We start from the raw sequence: 22,898 nt of genomic DNA on the forward strand, positions 1-22,898 counted from the left end.
AAATTGAATTACTGTTAGGTTTTGCAAACAAATTACATTGGATATATCATTGAGTAATATTAGAATATCATTAAATAAAAATAACCTTCTCTCCATCATCTTCTTAAACTCAACTCTCATCAAGAAACCTCTGCAAAGAGCCTGAGTACGAGTAATCAGTTGTGCCAACTTTTCATCTCTCATCTCTTCCAGGGTACCCAGGAGACCAGCTTTGAAGAACACCTTCAGGGATTAATAAAGAATTAAAGCATAAGTTAAAAGGTATTAACAGTGCATGTTACCCAAGATATCTGACATCTTCTAACAATATACCTTAGTGTGCCCAAATTTGTATTCAGTGTGATCAATATCAATTGAGCCCAAGAGTTTCTCAGCTGCCTTTTTGCTGTCAATAAACTGCCCATCGGGAATTGCACTGGCATTCAACACTTTGTAACTAACAAACAAGAGTAATGAAAAAAAAAACAGGTCAATCTTAACAGTTTCAATAATTTTAATTGACAATATATTAAATGTTTTGTTACTTAATGTAATATTTTCTCACAATTTTTTTTATAACAGAGCTATAATGTAAGGTAAACTAAATGGTAAAAGTAGTTAGAACAGATTTGCACAAAGCTATTTTGACTTAAGAAAATAAAATTACCGTTGCTTAAAGTCAGCATAGAGGATTCTGCTTGGGAATCCCTTTCGGCAAATTCTGATACCTTCCAATACACCGTTACATCTCAACTGGTGGATGATCAAGTGGTTATCCATGATACCTGATAGTATAAAAGTAATTTGATTGTGTCGGTGATAAATAATGGTGTTCAGTTTTAATGTTCTCTATTTAAACAATTAAGTAGAAATATATAAATCAATACCTGGAGTCTTGGTCTCATTAGGGATCAAACAACGCACAAAGTGAGGATGGGTGCTCTTCAAGTTGGTCATCAGTTTGTTCAAGTTTTCCTGAAGCAAATACAAAATTATATATATTCCAATGAATTGAAAAGGCTGATGAACATCCTTTATTAAAGTAAATCATGAATATATGAAAATATATAGTGTACATTTAATATTGTATGTACAATAATTTATACTGACTCTGAAAAGAGCAGACACAGTCTGGAAGGAGGATCCCTTCTTCTTCTTTCCACCTTTTCCACCAGAATCAGCTAAGTAAGAGTACAGAAAAATATTAAGAATCATTTTTATCATGCAACCTAACTAAATTTTCTTAATATGATAAGCACAATAATGGTCAGAAATGGGTCACTTACCCTCAGCATTAGCGTGGCTAGAATACAAGAAGGACAGCAGTTTGACAGAAGACTTCTGGTAGAGCTGGATAACAGACTCGTTCAGTGGATCCTTATTCTTATCGAGCCAGCCAGAGATGTTGTAATCCACAGTACCAGCATAATGCACCAGAGAGAAGTGAGCTTCAGCCTTGCCTTTGCCTGGCTTGGGCTTCTCAAAGTTCTTGCACTTGCCAAGATGCTGTTCATACAGCTTGTTCTTGAAGGATGTGTCAGTGGCCTTGGGGAACATGCACTCCTCTTCAAGGATGGAGAAAATACCCATGGGCTGAAATCACACATCAAATGTTATTGCATTTCAGAGTAACATGTAGATACTTACTATAGACTTATAAAGCCTATTTATGTGAGTTTACCTTCTCAATGAGCTCAATACAGGCAGCCAAGTCCATACCGAAGTCAATGAACTCCCAGTCAATACCTTCCTTCTTGTATTCCTCCTGTTCCAGGACGAACATGTGGTGGTTGAAGAACTGCTGGAGCTTCTCATTGGTGAAGTTGATGCAAAGCTGTTCCAAGCTGTTGAACTGTAATTTATTAAAAGGACATGAGAAAATATAATATGGCTGGCTCGGGAGACTCATGATGGTAGAACAGGTTGAAGACTTACATCAAAGATTTCAAATCCAGCAATATCCAACACACCAATGAAGAATTGTCTGGGCTGCTTTGTGTCCAGCTGTTGGTTGATACGAGTGACCATCCACAAGAACAGTTTTTCAAAAACGGACTTGCTGAGGGCACCGACAGCGTTGTTAACCTAAAGAGGAAATTACAACAGTGTTTACCTCAAGTGGCCTATTAAACTAGTCCAATTCTTTCTTACTATCTTCTTTTTAATGTACCTGTGGTACGGTCTGTCCCTTGGTGACAAATTCATTACCGACTTTTACTCTTGGGTAGCACAAAGCCTTAAGCAAGTCAGCAGAGTTCAAGCCCATCAAATAACCAACTTTGTCAGCAACTGCATTAGAAGGTATAGCATTGTGTTATTATAAGTGGATGTTAATGGAACAATTCAGTTGTCGTATTACATATTAAGCACAATTGCTAACCTTCAGTGCCGTCTGGCTCAGCCTGTTCCTCTCTTTGCTTCTGCTTGAATTTCATGTTACCATTGTGCATGACTGCACCAGTCATTTTGTAGATGCCCATCTTCTCTTCTTGTGTGAATCCCAGAATGTCAATAGCAGTCTGTCAGAAAATCATACAGTATGAAAACGCCAACCACTGACATATATCAAATTTAACAGCAAAAACATATAAATTGAAGTACCGCATACTTACATCTGTGGCTATCAATTCCTCTTCATCATTAATACTCTTCACAGTGATTTCACCCTGGCTGATCCAAGGATAGTCATATGGGTTGGTGGTGACCAGAAGCATTTCTAAGCACAAGAAAATAGACCAGTTTGTGACCAAGGCACAATGGTTATTATATGTATTTAATTTGCCTGAAATGGTTCCCTGGTGGGGCTGAAACGCTGCTGTATCCACATGGCTCAATAAAGGCACAACTTTGTGTATTATTTTGAATTCTGCAATGCTGCCTTTTCATATTATATTGATATTTACATTGCTAGTGTTCTGTGCATTGAATACATCTGGGATCTACTCATTGCACAGTAATGTCTTTAAAGAGATATTCCCATTTCCAAGAGCCTATCCCAATATGTACTAGATTTAATAATAATAATAATAATATTAGCAAAATACCTCCAATTAGAAATGTAGCATAGTTCTCCTGATTTACTATATTGCTTACCCCAAGTGCAGGGTATCGCAGTAGCTTACGTATCCATGGTTACGACCACTCATATAGTGACAGTTAGTTAGCTATTAGTGGTGACAGTTAGTTAGCTGTTAGTGGTCGTAACCATGGATACCAAAGCTACTGCAATGCCCTGTACATAGGGTAAGCGACAAAGCGAATCAGTAAAACTATACTACATTTCTAAATGGAGGTATTTGCTAATATATATTATTATTATTATTATACCTACTAGATTTTTGGATAGGATCTTGGATATAGGAATACCCCTTTGACATTCTTCCAGTTTCAAGTTTCTTCCTGACACTAAACTTACCAACAATCTCTGGTTTAAAGTTTGTCAAGATCTGGTAGAAGATGTGGTAGCTTCTTTCAGCAGAAAGCTGGAATGTTACTCTGGACTTTTCCAGCAGATCTGTAATTTTTTTTTATAGAAAGTGACATTTAAGTATATGTCATAAGTGACAAAAAAGTAAAAGAAACATATCGAATATAATTCTTACATGTTTCAATATCAGCAGAAGACAGTTTTCCTGTGGTTCCGAAATGGATTCTGATAAATTTACCCTAAAGGAGACAGGTCAGAGTTTACCGATTATCAAGAACTTGTGAAAGCATACGCTGTGTGTGTGTGGAACTGCAATTATAATACTCACAAAACGAGAGGAGTTATCATTTCTCACAGTCTTGGCATTACCGAAGGCTTCTAGCAGAGGGTTAGCCTGGATAATTTGATCCTCCAAAGTTCCCTAAAAGGCATAATACAATGACTTAGTGTGTTCATCTTTATGTATAGGTAACTTCACATTCTAGGTTAAGATATATTTGTATGCATCTAAGATAAATCATTAGGTAAACCTCAAAGTAGAAATTATAGTAGTGTCAATACTTGGTAACGTGTAATTTTCTGAGTCTTTCTTTTTGTAGTGTCAGCTAAGGTTTCTTAATTTTGCATTTACCTTCATTTGGTTGGCGGGTTCCTTCTTCTTCCCAGAATCTCCAATAGCTGCAATTGTTGCAAAGTACTGGATGACACGCTTGGTGTTTACAGTCTTTCCAGCACCAGATTCTCCACTGGGGATAGAGGAGATCAAATACATCGTGAATATGTGGAAATCAAACACATTGCTTGTATGAGAAATACGTAGTTACCATTACTTACGTAATCAAGACAGACTGATTTTCACGATCTGACAAAATAAAGGTAACAGGTTATATATTATATTAAATGTCATGTGGAACTATTGTTTATTATGTGAATGATCTGCACCTGTTAACATGGCCTGATAGGCGTTATCAGAGATGGAGAAGATGTGTGGTGGGGCTTCCATACGCTTCTTGCCTCTGTAGCCGGCTACCACCTTAGGGTCATACACTGGCAGCCACTTGTAGGGGTTGACAGTTACGCAGAAAAGTCCAGAGTAGGTCTGTAATAGATATAATCACTTTAGGGAAAAACATTTTACACCATATGAGCAAAGTATATTAAGTATGACTGAATATCTATAGACAAAGGACCCACAATACAGTTACTAGAACCCAGCTAGGGATATTAAGTTATATATATTAACTAAAAGGAATTTGGTAATCTTGGGTAAAGATAAGCCATTTAAAGCCACCAAATAATTATTGTTTAGGGTTTTTCCCAGTTGACCTTTTAGTAGTAGACCAGAATCTACACGCTCTCCCGGGAATTATAGTACACGGACAAAAGATTTTCACTATCTTGATGAAAATCAAGAGTAATTGTTTTCTTGTGGTTTCTTAGGTTTCACAAATCAGAACTTTTCAGACTTACGTAGATCATCCAGGCTGCATAACGCTCTTTGAGGTTATAAAGCACAGAAGCCTCATTCAGATGAGTCATCATGGCCATGTCTTCAATTTTGTCATACTTTGGAGGATTCTGAGGGTAAACTTGACTGTCTTTTACAGTCACAGTCTGGAAAGAAGACAACATGTTTAGTGATGTTCTAGAATGTGCAGAATATGGCATTTGATTTATTAGGAATATATATTAGAATAATTACCCTCCCATCGTCAGTCTTCACGGTGATTTTTCCATCTTCCCGAGCTGTGACCATACATTTCACATAGAGTTCCTTTTGATCGTCTACAAAGCAGGTGTTCTTGGCATCAAAAGGTTTGTTTTGAGCCTCCAGTCTCTCCTTCTCTGACTTACGGAGAAACTGGGCGGCATCGCCAAAACAGGCCATTTCACCGTCACCCATGGTTGCTGGTTTCTGAAAGAAAATCTCTTTTTAAGAAAAAAATCTGTATATCTGTATTTTATATTCATTATGTTTTAAATATAATTGAATACTACAAAGCAATGACAAATTTTTATTTGTATCCCACTACCAACAATGTTTGCAAAGTACACTAATATTCCAAAGTAAATTACAAAACACTTTACTTTTGTCTGTTGGTGAATTTTTTACTCATTTAGGAGCATTTAGAGTACAATTTTTTTTTTATGGGCACAAAGTGTTTACCCATGAAGGTATACATACTGTTATGTTGGTTTTATCAGTGTGGGTCATTGTGCTTGGATCAGCAATTTGATGTGCCATTCATGCAAACTATAATACATTTCAAAGATGGTGAGATTTTCAGGCACAATGATTTTCCAAAAATGAAAAGAGGTGTTTGGATTAATTGAATTTACACAGCTGCTCTGCTAAACTGACCATAAACATATGACAGCTGTGTATTCTCCTGGCCTTCTCATAAACACATATTCTATATGGCATTAATTTATCTTCCTTAATACCAAGGAATATTCTACATACTTAATCCAGGCGCTTATACGCCTTAAATTGTCTACCAATGCCTCCGATTTTGATTAGATCTACTGACGATAACATGTATCATTAGGGTAACTCAGTCACTCCTTTGGTAGAAATAGTAATATTAAAAAAGTTTCTTCTCTGCTATCATGATAAATTAATTGCATAAAATGCTAATTGGTGAATTTTTCATGATTTATATTTTAATCTGTTTTCATAGTAGCTTTTGGGGCTCCAGTTAAAGTAAGGATTTTTTTCGAAGCTATTATGAATATCATAGTCAAAGATTATGATATTCATTCTTATTAGGACTCTAAATTAAATGAAGAATTGAACTCTGGTTCCAGATACTTTGGACAATCGGTGGCAAATCTACAAGAAATCCACAGCAAAGTACATATGTGTTTCACGTGCACTTTGTCACTCATAGCGGAAACTATCATCTCAGAGATATGAGCATGCTGTGTATTTCCATATCATGCTTATAATATTTTGTGCTAATTTTTGCTGTTATGTGTGGACGGCATTTTGAAAATGCCACTCACTTCTCTACTATTGTATATTGCTTCGGATTTTCAGTGTAAAATCCAAATCACATATTGGGCCAATTCTGCTATAACTAGATGTGTTTTTTGTCATTCTTAAGTTATAATTTTGGGATTAGTTACTCTTGTGTTCTTTAAGTCCCCCAGAGATAAATTCATATTACTAGATATTATATGGTTTGTGTCTACGTATGCCACAGATCCTTCTATGATGTGCTGTTTTTTTTGAGGGTCTCAGAGAATTAGTTGTAAATTTCGCTTAAGACTTTGACACTACTGGATTTAAAAGTAGTTGAATAAACAAAACTTTTTTGGAGAAACTTGTTGTGTACCTCTAGTTATACAGAAAAATAATTATTATAGTGCAGGGGCCCACACAATTTTCATTTTTACAAGTCACTTCTATTTGTGATTTTGCTCTTAGTAGCAGTATAAACCCACTGTGGTTCATGCAGTATTTTGGGTTTCCGTCTTAATTGTTGTAGAACGTAATATAATTGTACAGCTTTGGAGATGGAAACCATGGAGAAAGCTTGCGCTACAGTGCAATTAAGAGCAATATCGCTAAGGGAAGTAATTACTCTGCAAGCTCCTGCATTACACTTCTTTTATTTCTTGGATGACTGAAGGTATACATTTGTGTATTGATTTAGGCACTGTTCACATGTCTAGTCGTCATCTATTAGTAATAGTCCCAGTGTTAAAAAAAAAAAAACTAGATCAGTTACAATAAGCGCAAAAATGAATGCATATTTTTGTTTCTGTTTTATATTCGTGTTCAATTTGCAACTGATCCATTTTTACTAGAGGTGTCTTTGAGCCCCTCTATTGTTCTGGGAATGTGTGTTAAAAAATGGATCAGTAAATGGATATCATGACAGATAACCATTCATTATGATCCTTTTCACATAGACCTCAATATTATAAAAACGGATCCGGTTTCTATCCGATTTTTTTGTACGACAGACTACATTTTTTGATCAATTTAAAAAATGGATTGCAGTCAAATGGAAGAGAGTGTCGGACATTTTTCTTCCCCCATCCAAATGCATGGATCCAGCACTCTACGATTTTATTTCCGTTTTTGTCATCCCAAAACGGATTAAAAAAATAGACTATTGGACATGTGAACATAGTATTAGCAATGATTAACATATAGAAAGCACAGTGACTTACCTTTTATTGACAAACGATGGAGAAATTTTGGTGATCCCCCCCTGTTTAGAGACAAAAAGAAAAAGCAAAGATTTAAAGCAAATTTCATACTATAGAAAATATTAAAGCAAGCAAAAATGTAATAACATTAAAAGTAAATTCAAAATATTTTACAATTAAAGTAAATGTAGATAATGAGCTGTAATCTAGCATAACTTCTATACGGAATATTGTTTCAATTTGAAAATTAATGTCTAAATTTAAAAAAAAACACTTTAACTCTATATTTTTCATAGTTGGTTGTTACAGAGACAGTTGAATTTTTCTTTTTACACACTTCAGATATCCAAAATGTCCTACCAATAATACGAAAGATATAGGGCACAGCACTTACCACCAACTCAGATGTGACCAACTGATGTCCTTCTAGATTGCTTATATAGACCAGTCCACTGCCTACTCAGCATTCTGCAGAAAAGGAAGTGTCTTCAGATTTCCTTAAGTGTGCAACAAGCCCAAATAGTCAGTCCATCATAAGTAAAAATAACCCGCATAATGTAACCGGAGGTCTGGATACACTGCAACTGTTCCCTTCTACAGTATATACATTATATGTTTCACTTATAGTTTCAAGCAAAATATAGATTGCTGTAATCCCAAACTTGAATAATACAACACAACATAGGTACAAATACATTTATAATCACTTAGTCTAATTAATATTGAATTGAATTGTATTTGGCCAGAAATGTTGTGTTACATAAGTTGTGCTTTCTATATTTTTATGTGTGCCATTTGGGCATGTTGTCACTACACGTTATGTTGATATTCTATAAATAATTGGAAAAGAATGATAGAAAAATAGTAATTCCTTAAAATAATTAGATAAGAAACTCTGCATTTGAAAGTAATTGTCTCAAGCAAACAGGATCTGTCTCTTAGCCCTACTAAGATATACTTATATGCAGGGGGGTCCCCCACTATGGACTCACTACTTTAAACCCCCATGTAAGAGTGGCCCTACTCTGGTGGAGTCCAGCTGTTTTGTGTTAACAGTCTTTCATCTAAATTGCTGTGATGCAATGCACGTCCTGCGACTGTTGGAAGGGAAATGTCTAGCTAGTTGACAGAGAGAAGGGGATTTTCCATTCAGGCTTTTCTTGTCTTAAGAGAGCCGAGATGTTACAAAGATGTGTTACACATCTGTCCTGGCAAGGTCAGGTTCAGCTTCTTCCCCAATGTACAACCCCCTTAGCTGTGCTCCATGTCTGGTTTTATAGGTTGTCTGATGTATCTCTGCTAAATAATTCCCATAAACCTTTCAAGACCCATTTAGAGACATACCCATGTTTATAGGGGTTGTCCGATCAAAAGTGATAAGTCTGCAGACACTGCGCATACTGTACGTTATAAATACCCCTGGCCATTTAGCGCCACCTCTCTCCATTGACTTGCATGGAGCGAGGCCACGCCCTGTCTAGTGACATGGACGGCCAGTGGGCACGTCCGACTAGAAGTCCGACTAGACTTGCATTGAGCAAGGCTGTGCCTTCTAGTCGGACGTGCCACTGGCCGTCCATGTTACTAGACAGGGCGTGGCCTCACTGCATGCAAGTGAATGGAGAGAGGCGGCGCTAGATGGCCAGGGGTATATATAACGTACAGTATGCACAGTGTCTGCAGACTAATCACTTTTGACCGGACAACCCCTTTAAACATGGGTATGTCTCTAAATGGGTCTTGAAAGGTCTATGGGAATTATTTAACAGAGATACATCAGACAACCTATAAAACCAGACATGGAGCACAGCTAAGGGGGTTGTCCATTGGGGAAGAAGCTAAACGTGACCTTGCCAGGACAGATGAGTCCTGTGGCTGGAGCATGTATAACACATACATACCCTCCATTTCCATGTCTCATACCGGCGAATCACTGCAGTGCACGGTGCCTGCGCTGGGGGGATTCATAAGTCTACAGTCACACAGAGTGACTGCAGACTTATCACTTTTGAACGGACAACCCCTTTAAGTATTGAGACTCAAGATTTTAATTGGTGTTGGAGTGCTTCAACATCCGTTCACATTGTGCAGTCATCTTTATTTTTGTATAAACCTTTTTTTTCTGTATGGTTTAAAAAGCATTTAGCTATTATCATGTGCCATGATTATATTTTTGTTACTTTTATTAATTAATGACTAGCATTCACAATTTTTTTTTGTGAGGTGCAACTACATTAGTTACATTTAGCTTTTCTTTTTCTTTGAATATGGTCTTTTTTTATACACAAAAGCAGCACTCCTTTTATCATGGTGATGCCCACTTATTTTTTGTAATTTAGTCCTGTACCATGACATCCTAGTCTATCTGAATGACATTCTAAACTTCTCCAGAGTCTTAGATTCTCGTCATCTTCATGTTCGCTTCATTCTAAAGAGACTGTGATAAAAACAAACTTGATGACATGTTGGAGAAATGTCTCTATGAGCATCATGAAGTGTCATAGGTCGGACACATCATCTAATCTGGAGATCTACGTATGGATCCAGAAAAAGTTTCCATTATTTTGGATTGGTTACAACTAGTGATGAGCGAGCATGCCCTTTACTCGAGATTTACGAGCATGTTAAGGTGTTTTCCGAGTATCTTCAGCATGCTTGAGTGTTAATGTTTTAGTCACTCCTGGCTCATGATTTGCGACTGTTTGACAGCTTTAATACATGTGAGGAATGCTTGTTTCTTAGGCATTCTCACATGTATTAGAGCTGTCAAACAGTCGCAAATCATGAGCACGGAGTAGCTAAAACATAACACCCGAGCACTCTGAAGATACTTGGCGAGCACCCGAGCATGCTCTCCGAACGGGTTAACAGAACATACTTGTTCATCACTAGTTACAACACAATGGTTTTAAAGCTCTTCAAAGACTACTCAGCTTTGCAAATTACTACCGCTTGTTCTTTAAAAACTACTCTTAAGTGTTTGCTCCTCTTATAGCCCTAACTCAGAAGGGTGCTAATTCCCAGAACTGGTCACATTCTGTTGTTCAAGCCTTTCAAGAATTTAAATCTAATTTTTCTACTGCTCCTGTCCTACACCATTGTGATGTCGACAGACTGTTTTTCCTTTAAGTGGATTCCTCTGCTTTTGATGTAGGAACAGTTCTCTCACAAATTTCCTCAAGATATAGAAATCATCCCTGTTTATACTTCTCCAAGAAATTTTCTTCAGCAGAATGGATTTATTTCATTGGTGAACATTAGCCCTTAGGCTGTGTGCCCACGATGCATTTTTTAAGTGTTTCCACAGCGGCAAAAACACTGCAGAAACGCTTAAAAACCGCTTGGTAGAAGGTCTGCCATGTTCCCCAATGATAATCCGCATGTGCTGTGACATGCTGCGGAAATTTCCGCTGCGGATTATCATTGCGGAAAAAACGCAGCACTACCAATTATTTTGCGAAAGTGCTGCGTTTTCGCCGCCGTTGACTAGCATTAGAATGCGCCAATTCCGCAATACTTCATCTGTACTTGCGTAATTGGCGCGTTCTAATGTGCGGATGGTACCCGGGTGTGGAGGACAGGAGACTCTCCTCCACAGCCAGATACCATTAAAAGCTGTAAAAAAATAATAAAATAAAGAATAAAGATTATATTCACCTTCCGACGGCCCCCGGACTCCTTCCCTGTGCTGGCTGCCGACAGATCGCGCAGGACTGAAGGACCTGCGGTGACGTCACAGTCATGTGATGGCAGGTCCTCCAGTACAGCGTACCCCGATCTGCCGGCAGCCAGCACAGGAGCGCAGCAAGTCTCGGGGGCCATCAGAAGGTAAGTATAGGTTTATTTTTTATTTTTTAACCATTCTTTCGGGTCATACTATATAAATCCATGCTGTTTGCATGGATTTATATAGTGTGACCGAGTTGTCAAGCACTTTCCAAGTGATGCTAAAATCGCTTGGAAAGCACTTGACACCCGCATGCAGAAATGCCAGTGAAGAACGCTTCATTACCGCATGTCCCTGGCAGGAAAACGCATGTACAATCCGCATGCGTTTTTTTCTGCCAGGGAGATGCAGAAATGCTCAGGAAAAAATCCTGAGCATTTCTGCATCGTGGGCACATAGCCTTAGCCATAAAATTAGCCCTTGAGAAATGACAACATCTACGTGAAGGATAAAAGTTTCTAGTGACCACCTACAGTATAATGATCACAAAAATCTTCAACCTTTTCAGTCAGCCAATAATCGGAATCCCTTCTGATAACGATGGTCATTCATCTCATGGTTTGACTTCATTCTCATGTACTGTCCTACCAATAGAAACCACAGATCCTTTGACCAATGTGATGGCTCTGAAAATGCACCCTCTCATGTAATTTAATTTAAACATATACTTGCTGCCATCTCTTCACCTTCTGGTCCCAATGGAGACAACGTAAGGGGGAAGACCGGGGTGTAAGTACTTTCAGAGCAAGGGATCCGGAACTGCCGGGGCCGTGCCTCTGGTTGCAGGGGGAAGACAGACTGCGAGCACAGGAGTCAGGAGACTGGGAAGCTGGGGGCATGTCCAGAGTGAGAGCTCGGAGATCAGGTGACCGAGAGAATGGTGACGTGGGGGGAGAGAGGGAAAGACGAGGACATTTGAGCGGGAAAGCGGAGCTGGGTCCTGATCAGCAGAGCAGCGTGAGAGGGTCCCGGCTCCTGGCTCCAGGACTGGGAGCAAGAGCCGAGTGCAGTGGACCAGAGGAGTCAAGCCGACTAGAGGGAGAAGAGACGCAGGGTCTGTGGAGCCGAGCACGTGAGGTGCCGTGTTATGGACTAGGGGCGCAGCGGGTAAAACCGGAGACCGCCCGCTGCCGCCAGAAGACGGAGCATTGTTTGGACGGGGACGCCTGAAGAAATCAGCACCGGCATCAGCTGGCAACTGCCTTGTGGAGGAAAAGAGTCAGCTAAGTGTAAAAACTGTTGTTTACAACCGGTTCGACTCTGCTATATCTAGTTAAACTGCGAACTGTCAGTTAAAGACTTTTACTTGCTACTTCCCTTGTTTTCCCCCTTATTTTCCCCTGATACTCCCTGCGTGGAGATTTACCCTGTTATCATAAACTTCCCCTGTTTATTAACCCTGTATTGGCTGCTCTGTGTTTCTGTGTCGCTGCATCTAAAGTACCCGTGTTACATTTGGCGTAGTCGGCAGGATGCAGTCGTTAGACACAGACACTGCAGAGCAGTCCATCCTGGCAGCCCCTAAATCTAGCTTGCCGCTGGGGGCCATGCTCAGCAATCTCCCAAAGTTCACCGGGGACAATATGATTCTGTGGGACTGGATTGAGAGAGTTAGGAGTATGTTACGTATGCATCCGATGACCCCAGCTATGCAAACCGAAATAGCCTTACTGGCCCTGGACGGCGAGGCCCAACAATCCGTGATGTACCGCCCTCCCCATGACCGGGATACTGTATAAAAAGTGGTGCAGATACTGGAGGAGATGCATGGGGATCCCACCAATATAGGAGAGCTGAGGATACGGCTGTTTCACCAAGTGCAGCAGGAGGGGGAGACTGTGACGCAGTATGTTAATGCCTTACAGAGGGTGCATGTCTATATCACTAGAAAAGACGACATGGGGAATTTGGGAATGGGCCCCACTGACGTGATCTTAAGGGACCAGTTTGTGGCAGGCCTCAGGGATGTGCAGCTGAAGCAGGCCTTTCGGGATCGCCTGCGCGCCAACCCACATATGACTTTTCTAGAAGTAGGGGCGGAGGCACGTGTGAGAGAGCAGGAGATGGGGGTGACGGCCATGGCAGGGATGGTCCGGAGTAATGAGGTACCCACCCCGCCTGCAGCTGAACTGGAATGGGCTCGAGAGATGCGAAAGGAGATACAGGAGATGCGGGATGAATGGTCCAGTCTCAAGAAGACCCCTGCCCCGACACCAGAGATACCCAGATCGATTGCTCCAGTTATGGAAAGAATTGAATTCAGGACCCCCCCTGCAGGAGAGTTCTGTAGGGGAGTGAGGCAGCCCTACACAGACAGAGACATGACCTGCTGGAAGTGTGGAGGCGCAGGACATTACGCCAGGGGCTGTGCTAGCCGAGGGCAGCCCCTATCGCAGCAGCCGTTAAACTAGCGGGCTCCCTGTTTGTGGGACACAGCCCGGAGCCTGAGGGAGGGGAAAGAAAAAGAGGAAGTCCCAAGGACCTGGTTTCCACCAGCCCGACTGTCTGGGCCGAAATAAGCGGTCGGGCTGTTCACTGCCTGATTGACACGGGATCCCAGGTGACTACGATGAAAGAAGCCTACTTCCAACAGCGAATTCCAGAGATAGCGCGGCCTGAATGGGGACCAGTAATTAGACTCACGGCAGCTAATCAATTACCCATCCCGGTCGCAGGGGTGGTGTGGATGAAGTTCCGAGTGTGTGGAAAAGATGTGGAGAAAAAAAGAGTCGTCCTGGTCGCAGGGGGAACCGGAAGTGGACCCCCGGTGACCCTCGGAATGAATGTGCTGAAAGAGATCGGGCAAATCCTGATTAGTGAGCCGAGGAAGATTCCTCTAGACCAGGGGGACCCGCGAACCCCCCAAAGGAGGGTCTTTCAACAACTAATCCGAGCTTCCCAGGCTCAGGAGACGTCGAGTGAAGGGAAGATCCTGGGGAAAATAATGGTGCCAGCAGCTACGGTGATCACCTTACCGCCCGGAAAAACTGTACTCACGTTATCCGCACGGGCCTGCACACCTCTTGAGGGGGTCGAAGTTCAGATAGAACCAACATCAATGGACAAATTACCCCCCAGACTCTTGGTGGCTCGGACAATGTTATAGTGCAGTGTGTTAATCTGGGTGAAGATGATCTCACACTCCCTCCCAGGGCGGAAATAGCCCAGATTCTGGGAATGCCAGAGAAGTTGGTGCGACCTGATGTGGTACAGCTGTACGAGGAGACCCTTGGACTCTGGCGGTCACCGTGCCTCCGGAATCCCACCGGGCTAGTGCAAAGGGGGGACGAAGAATCCTAGAACGAATGCGGGCTGAATTGACGGGACTTACACCTCGACAGGTGCAGCAGGTTGAAGAGGTGCTGGAGCGGTACCAGGAAGTCTTTGCTCGCCATGAGAATGATTTTGGTTGCACCGAAGCCATTACCCACGAGTGCGGGAGAGATACCGGGAGATACCTCCCCAGATGTATAAACGGGTTAAGGAGATGCTAGCCCATATGTTACAGAATGGTGTGATACGGGAGAGTCAGAGTCCGTGGAAAGCCCCGATTGTCCTGGTCCGGAAGAAAGATGGGACCCTGCGGTTCTGTGCGGACTATAGACGACTGAATGCCTGTACAGTACGGGACTCTTACCCACTACCCTGAATCGAAGAGTCCCTGTCGGCCTTAGGGAAGGCAAGATACTTTTCCTCCTTGGATCTGGCCAGTGGGTACTGGCAGGTGCCCGTGACCGAACATGACCGTGCAAAGACGGCGTTCATATTACCCATGGGACTGTTCGAGTTCAATCGGATGCCCTTCGGTCTGACTAACGCCCCCGGGACGTTCCAGCGTCTGATGGAGAGGTGCCTGGGTGATTTAAACTTCGAGGCGACACTAATTTACCATGACGACATAATTGTCTATACCGCCACCTTCGAGGAGCACCTCCAGCGCCTGGAGCAAGTACTGAGTCACCTACAGAGTCATGGCCTAAAGGTGAAGCCCCAGAAGTGCCACCTGTTTCGCAAACAGATCGAATATCTCAGTCATACTGTGTCCGGTGAAGGAGTCAGGCCCACCCAGGAAAAGGTGGCCGCCGTACAGGAGTGGCCTACCCCGAATACAGTGTAGGATGTTCGGGCCTTCCTGGGACTTGCCGGGTACTACCGAAGATTCGGGAAGAACTTCACCCGCATAGCCAACCCATTGCTGGAGCTACTTAAGGGCGTGCCGGTGGGCTCCAAGAATCAGGCGATTCAGTGGGGAAGCAGCCAGGAAGAGGCCTTCCGTGCCCTAAAAATGGCCCTGACCGAGGCCCCAATACTTGCCTATGCGAATTTCTCCCAACCATTCATACTCCACACTGATGGGAGCCTACATGATCTGGTAGCCCTGTTATCCCAAGTACAGGAGGGGAAAGAGTGCGTGATTGCGTACGCGAACCACTCCCTTCACGACTCTGAGAGGAACCCGGATAATTATAGCTCTTTGAAATTAGAGTTGCTGGCTCTGGTTTGGGCAATGACCGAGAAGTTTGCAGAGTATTTGTCCGGGTCCGAAGTACTGGTGAGAACAGATAACAACCCGCTGGCCCACCTGGAGAATGCAAAATTGGGGGCCCTGGAGCAGTGGTGGGTGGCCCGTATGGCCAGTTACTGGTATAAGATCGCCTACCGGCCTAAGGCAGGGAGTACTCATGCTGACGCCCTCTCCAGAGTGACATATGAACGGCCTGATCATGACCGCAATGAAGATTTGGAGGCGGATGAGACCCCCAGCTTCCGAAGTTTCGTGGGACCGCTGGCAGCAGCGCAGGGACAGATCGGAGAGACGTCGGAATAACAAGTGCTAGGGTGGCCAAGAGATGACTGGATCCGACTTCAACAGACTGACAGAGAAGTTGTTCAATTACGTCAATGGGTGGCTTTGCGGCACGTCCCCAGTCAAGAAGAGAGGAGTACCCTGTCCCCGGGAGCACTGAAGATGCTGGGACAATGAGATAGACTGTGTTTGCGAGACGGGCTGCTGTACCGACGGGTGCAGATACTGCGAGAGTTCGGGACCACCTGGCAAGTGGTGATCCCAGAGAAGTTGGTCAGAGTAGTGGCTAAGGAGGCTCATGAACGAGGGGCTCACTTCGGACCAGAGAAGACGTTTCAGTGGTTGCAGAGGCTGGTGTATCATCCCCGACTGCGAGCAACAATAGAAGACACTTGTCGAAGATGTCGGAGCTGTGAGCTGGTTAAGCCCCCGGAGCAGCGGGTCCCCATACAAACTATTGTGACTTCTGCCCCCTTGGAGGTGCTGATGATCGACTATTTGACTGTTGGACCGGCGCATCTCGGGTATGAACATTGCCTGGTAATGACAGACCACTTCACAAAGTTTGTGGTAGTGACCCTGACCAGAGACCAGACCTCTGAGTCCGCTGCGCAGGCCATCTGCCGAGACTTCATTCGGGTGTACGGCTGCCCAAAGAGGATTCATTCCGATCAAGGCGCCTGCTTCCAAGGCCGGGTGATTGAAGAGCTGCACCGGTTGTACAAAATTGAGACGTCACGGACTACTCCTTACCAACCTCAAGGAAATGGGGCCTGTAAACGCTTTAATCGGACACTGATCCAAACGCTCCGCACGTTGGAGGAAGATATGAAGGTACGGTGGCCTGAGTTTGTGGCCGAGCTGGTGTGGGTCTACAACAACCGAGTGAATAGTACGACGGGGCTCACTCCTTATACCTTGCTGTTCGAGCTAAAGGGGCGAGAGATTACCGAGTTAGAGCTGGACCCCGAGGAGGACTACCCACGGACAGGGGTGTCTTCCTGGGTCTGGGAACATCGGCATCGACTGCAGACCGCAGACCCTCCGACAGTTAGTACAACAAAAGTTTCAGGAGCTCAAACATCATGAGACATTGCCTCTTTGAGGGACAGCTCTGAGGTCCGGGGAGCGGGTGTTGGTTCGGGACAGGTGGCCCCGGGGCAAATTGAGTAGGCAGTGGGAACGGACCCCGCACCGAGTGAAGCTCAGGATTGGCGCTGAAGGACCTGTGTATGAAGTTCAACCCGAGGGGGCTGATGGAGCCCCTACCAGAGTGGTTCATCATAGTATGCTGCGACCCTGTCTGTCTAAAGATGACGAGGATGGAGAAGAATCACCTGCTTCTAGAGAGGGTCCTGTCACAGTTGCCCCAAGCCACGATGTGGACGAAGAAGAGTTGTTGATTCTACCTCCGAGCCCCAGCACTCGATTACCTGCAGTCCCCAGTGCAGGCGGCGAGAGAACAACATCGGTTGAAGCCACCGGGCAGGTGGAGATTGGAAATCCGAGTGACCCTGCACCCCCCATCGGTCAGACTGAGTTACGCCGGTCAGAACGGACAACAGCAGGAGTGCCTCCTCACCGTTATGAACAAGATCAATTCATATGGTACCGTATCGTCCAGGAAGTCCAAGAATGTGAACGTTTGATGAAGGAACTCACGCCCGTGGAATGGCGAGTTAAAGGAGAGCGGGAGTGTAAGGGGGAAGACCGGGGTGTAAGTACTTTCAGAGCAAGGGATCCGGAACTGCCAGGGCCGTGCCTCTGGTTGCAGGGGAAAGACAGACTGCGAGCACAGGAATCAGGTGACTGGGCAGCTGGGGGCGTGTCCAGAGTGAGAGCTGGGAGGTCAGGTGACCGAGAGACTGGTGACGTGGGGAGAGAGAGGAAGAGACGAGGACATTTGCGCGGGAAAACGGAGCTGGGTCCTACTGAGGAGAGCAGCGTGAGAGGGTCCAGGCTCCTGGCTCCAGGACTGGGAGCAAGAGCCGAGTGCAGTGGACCGGAGGAGTCAAGCCGACTAGAGGGAGAAGAGACGCAAGGTCTGTGGAGCCGAGCACGTGAAATGCCGTGTTATGGACTAGGGGCTCAGCGGGTAAAACCGGAGACCGCCCGCTGCCGCCAGAAGACGGAGCATTGTTTGGGCGGGGACACCTGAAGAAATCAGCACTGGCATCAGCTGGCAACTGCCTTGTGGAGGAAAAGAGTCAGCTAAGTGTAAAAACTGTCGTTTACAACTGGTTAGACTCTGCTATATCTAGTTAAACTGCGAACTGTCAGTTAAAGACTTTTACTTGCTACTTCCCTTGTTTTCCCCCTTATTTTCCCCTGATACTCCCTGCGTGGAGATTTACCCTGTTATTATAAACTTCCCCTGTTTATTAACCCTGTATTGGCTGCTCTGTGTTTCTGTGTCGTTGCATCTAAAGTACCCGTGTTACATTTGGCGTAGTCGGCAGGATGCAGTCGTTAGACACAGACACTGCAGAGCAGGTTTTAGAGAACGCTCTGCAAGAACCTAAAGATCTCCTTGGACTTCTCTCCAACTTTTTATGCCCAAACTAATAGGCAGACTGAGACAATCAATCAGTCCATGAAGCAATATTAACAAATGTTCTCCAACTCCCATCAAAATAATTGGTTTGATTTGTTTCCTTGGGCCAAATTTTCCCAGCAACAATTCAGTTTTAGAGTCTTCTTGGAAATATCAGTTTGTTACAGAACATGGCCGAGAACCTTGTCTACCTCCTCTAATTGCACCTATAAATGTGCTTCCTCATGTCTCTCAGGACTTTCATAAAATCTAGACTGAGATACAGTTCAATTTGTCAACAGCAAAAGCAGAGAAGTGTGCTGATCCTATCATCGCTCTCTTTCCACCAAAATCTGTTTAAAGACTCATTGCATAAAGTTGGCTTCTAAATTCTTTGGCCTATTCCAAATTAATCAGCAAATTAATTTGGTCACTTGCTGTCTAAAACTACTTCCTGCACTAAAAATCTTTCATGTCTCTCTACTACGTTCTCTGGTCCTCCATACATTCTCTCCTAGTGTTTAGACAGTTCCTGCTTCTGAATCAAAACTAGACAGACTATGAGATTAACCAAATTCTGGATTGAAAGAAGGCTCATGAGATTCTCTTATACTTGATTGACTGGAAGGGATACAGTCCAGAGGAGAGATGATTAGCAATTAATGCTCTAATCTTGCTCAAAATATATCATGTTACCCATCCTTGTTCTTCAATTTCTGACTCTTTACAAGATGTCTGGCATTCTTTAGGTCTTTTAAGGCCTAGTTAGAGACACACCATTGTCTTAGTATTGAGACTCTATAGAGTTTAGTTGTTGTTTGGAGTGCTCCACCATCCGTTCACATTGTGCTGTTTTTCTGAAATTCTTCTTTGATTCTTGCACACCCCCAGACCTTCCAGTTAACCCTCTGCTAGCCACCTTCTGGATTAACCCATTGGTCGCAGTAAGCATAGTAAACTGTTATTAGACTCTGTTCATATTGTGCATTCATCTTTGCAAAAAGCCTTTTGTTCCACTGCTTTTCTCTGTGTGCTGCTTTGCCATTTCCCTCTGATCCGTCCTCCTTGCTCTGTGGTTTCCAGTGTACCCAAGTCCTTGCTCTCCCATGTTCCCTCCAGCCGACAGTGCCAATGCCCTAGCTCCGTGTGTCCACTCTGACCTGTGACTTCATGAATCTACTTTACCAGGTGAGTTTAAGCATAGGTGGATTATAATGAGGGCAATCTGGGGTACCGCCCGGGGCTCCAGGGGGTCCATGGCCAGATTGCCCTCATTATAATGTGTGCGGCACCGCGGCACATACCGGCAGACAGTGGCAGGGGGGAGCCGGACCGCTCCCCCAGCAGCGGCGCACAGCCGCTGCTTCTTCTTCGGCCAGGCCAGCACTGCACCTGTTAACTTCTCTGTGTGCTGGCCCGGCCGCGTCACAGCTAGGAGACACGGCCCTGTGCGCGGCCGTGTCTGCTAGTGTGACGTCACGCAGTGTGCGCTGCACTGCTGCACCGGAGAGGAGCTGGAGGACAGGAGCCGAGCCGGGGGATGGTGAGTGTGTGTGTGAGAGTGTGTGTGTGTGTGTGAGTGTGTGTGTGAGTGATTGAGTGAGTGTGTGTGAGAGTGTGTGTGTCTGTGTGTGAATGAGTGTGTGTGAGTGTGTGTGTGTGTGTGTGCAGGCAGATATCATTGTGTGATGTCTGTTTATATGTATTTTTGTGTTTCAAATGTGTTTATGCGTGTATGTATATGTCTGTATATGTTTGTGTGTGTGCATGACTGCGTGCGGCCTCCTGCTGTGTATAGATGGCGCCGTGCGGCCTCCTGCTGTATATATATGGCACCGTGCGGCCTCCTGCTGTGTATAGATGGCTACGTGCGTCCTCCTGCTGTGTATAGATGGCTACGTGCGGCCCCCTGCTGTGTATAGATGGCTACGTGCGGCCTCCTGCTGTGTATAGATGGCTACGTCCGGCCTCCTGCTGTGTATAGATGGCTATGTGCGGCCTCCCGGTGTATATAGATGGCTACGTGCAGCCTCCTGCTGTGTATAGATGGCTACGTGCGGCCTTCTGCTGTGTATAGATGGCTACGTGCGGCCTTCTGCTGTGTATAGATGGCTACGTGCGGCCTCCTGCTGTATATAGATGGCTACGTGCAGCCTCCCGCTGTGTATAGATGGCTACTTGCGGCCTCCCGCTGTGTATAGATGGCTACATGCGGCCCCCTGCTGTGTATAGATGGCTACGTGCGGCCTCCTGCTGTGTATAAATGGCTACGTGCGACCTCCTGCTGTGTATAGATGGCTACGTGCGGCCTCCCGGTGTATATAGATGGCTACGTGCAGCCTCCTGCTGTGTATAGATGGCTACGTGCGGCCTCCCGCTGTGTATAGATGGCTACGTGCAGCCTCCCGCTGTGTATAGATGGCGCCGTGCGGCCTCCTGCTGTGTATAGATGGCTACGTGCAGCCTCCTGCTGTGTATAGATGGCTACATGCGGCCTCCCGCTGTGTATAGATGGCTACTTACGGCCTCCTGCTGTGTATAGATGGCTACGTGCGGCCTCCCGCTGTGTGTGGATGGCTACGTGTGCTCAATATTAAGTCATACAATTAATGTAAGGCTATGTGCCCACGATGCAGAAATGCTCCGGATTTTTTTTGAGCGTTTCTGCTCTCCCTGGCAGAAAAAACGCATCGGATTGTACATGTGGATTGTACATGTGGATTGTACATGCGGATTGTACATGCGGCATGGATTTATATAGTGTGACCGTAAAAGAATGGTAAAAAATAAATATATACTTACCTTCTGATGGCCTGCCGACGTCACATGACTAAATGACGTCACGGCAGGTCCTTTAGTCTACCCCGAGCTGCCGGCAAGCCAGGACGCATCGGATAAAGACACCGGGGGCCATCAGAAGGTAAGTGTAATATTTATTTATTTATTTATTTTTTCACAGGTTCTATGGTACCCGGGTCAGGAGGAGAGTCTCCTGTCCTCTAGACCCGGGTACCATCCGCACATTGAAACGCATGGATTCCGCATGTACAGATGCAGTGATGCGGATTCCATGCGGTCCAATGCAAGTCAATGGCGGCGAAAACGCCGCGCTTCCGCAAAATAATTGGTAGTGCTGCGGATTTATCCGTAATGATAATCCGCAGCGGAAATTTCCGCAGCATGTGCACAGCACATGCAGATTATCATTGGGGAACATGGCAGACCTTCTACCAAGCGTTTTTTAAGCGTTTCTGCAGTGGAATTGCCGCTTCGAAAACGCTTAAAAAACGCATAGTGGGCACACAGCCTAAAAAAAATTATTATAATTAATATATTAATATTGTGCCAAATTAATTTCACGTGAACTATCACATGATCTATCACAGGGGATCATGTGACATGTGATACATCAGGTGTGTGTGTGTGTCTGTGGGGGGGGGGGGGCGCTTTCTAAACTGCCTGGGGCCCTTGCTACTCTTAATCCACCCCTGAGTTTAAGTGTCTCTCGGTCTGGAGGACCTTTCCTGTCCTTCATTACTTTAAGGCTGCGTGCCCACGTTGCGGATTACAAGCGTATTTGCTGCGGATTTTCCGCAGCGGAAACGCTTGTAAAACGCTTGGTAATCCGCATCCCATGGTCCCCAATGAGAATCCGCAAGTTCTATGCCCATGCTGCGGATTTTTCCGCAGCGTTTTTGCTGCGTTCAAAAATCCGCAGCATGTTCATTAATTTTGCGTTTCCGCAAGCGGAATTGCCTTATACAATGAAATAAAAAACGCAAGGCAATTCCGCATATCGAAAACGCGTGAAAAACACGCGATAAACGCTTGCGGAATTCCGCATGCATTTTTCCGGGAGAGGACATGCGGAAATGAAGCAGAAATTTTCTGCTTCATTTCCGCAACGTGGGCACATAGCCTCACAAAACTATTGATTTGCAAGGTAACTGTGTAATGCTTTATTTATCCTGTGGCAGGAAAATTGAACACTTATTTACTCATTTTCTGACAACTGATATCTGTGGAAACTTGGCTTCTAATAGTCCTCATGCACAAAACCACATTACTGTTCCATACAAGCTAGGTTGAACACATGTAATATGGTAGCTATAGAAGTGTATGTGCAAAAAACTGTGTTACACAGAGGAGGGAATTCATCAAAGTATTTAGTATTTACGTAGTTGCGCAAAAACTTGAGACTCTTTGAGTTTTTTTGCTGACCCGCCTCTACTTTAAAAAGAGGGCATGGCCAACTACGGTTTAA

The 22,898-nt window shown here is 44.4% G+C and overlaps 1 protein-coding gene across 1 annotated transcript in view; it reads right to left on the reverse strand.

The window, feature by feature from the left end:
* LOC141155472 (uncharacterized) overlaps positions 1-22,898 on the reverse strand; it is a 50,351-nt gene that overhangs the window by 5,836 nt on the left and 21,617 nt on the right. The window contains exons 41-59 of the mRNA XM_073642337.1: positions 5,109-5,321; positions 4,877-5,020; positions 4,349-4,505; positions 4,241-4,268; positions 4,038-4,152; positions 3,735-3,827; positions 3,582-3,645; positions 3,395-3,493; positions 2,592-2,695; positions 2,360-2,498; positions 2,150-2,268; positions 1,915-2,064; positions 1,661-1,831; positions 1,266-1,572; positions 1,090-1,160; positions 867-954; positions 647-764; positions 313-436; positions 86-222 (exon numbers count right to left, since the gene is read on the reverse strand). Coding sequence (XP_073498438.1) covers positions 86-222; positions 313-436; positions 647-764; positions 867-954; positions 1,090-1,160; positions 1,266-1,572; positions 1,661-1,831; positions 1,915-2,064; positions 2,150-2,268; positions 2,360-2,498; positions 2,592-2,695; positions 3,395-3,493; positions 3,582-3,645; positions 3,735-3,827; positions 4,038-4,152; positions 4,241-4,268; positions 4,349-4,505; positions 4,877-5,020; positions 5,109-5,321 — 2,441 coding nt within the window. The remainder of the gene's footprint in view (positions 1-85; positions 223-312; positions 437-646; positions 765-866; positions 955-1,089; positions 1,161-1,265; positions 1,573-1,660; positions 1,832-1,914; positions 2,065-2,149; positions 2,269-2,359; positions 2,499-2,591; positions 2,696-3,394; positions 3,494-3,581; positions 3,646-3,734; positions 3,828-4,037; positions 4,153-4,240; positions 4,269-4,348; positions 4,506-4,876; positions 5,021-5,108; positions 5,322-22,898) is intronic.

The sequence above is a fragment of the Phyllobates terribilis genome, unplaced genomic scaffold (assembly GCF_046119375.1).
Source record: "Phyllobates terribilis strain yellow unplaced genomic scaffold, ASM4611937v1 Scaffold_7__3_contigs__length_470593459, whole genome shotgun sequence".
Taxonomy (NCBI): Eukaryota; Metazoa; Chordata; class Amphibia; order Anura; family Dendrobatidae; genus Phyllobates; species Phyllobates terribilis.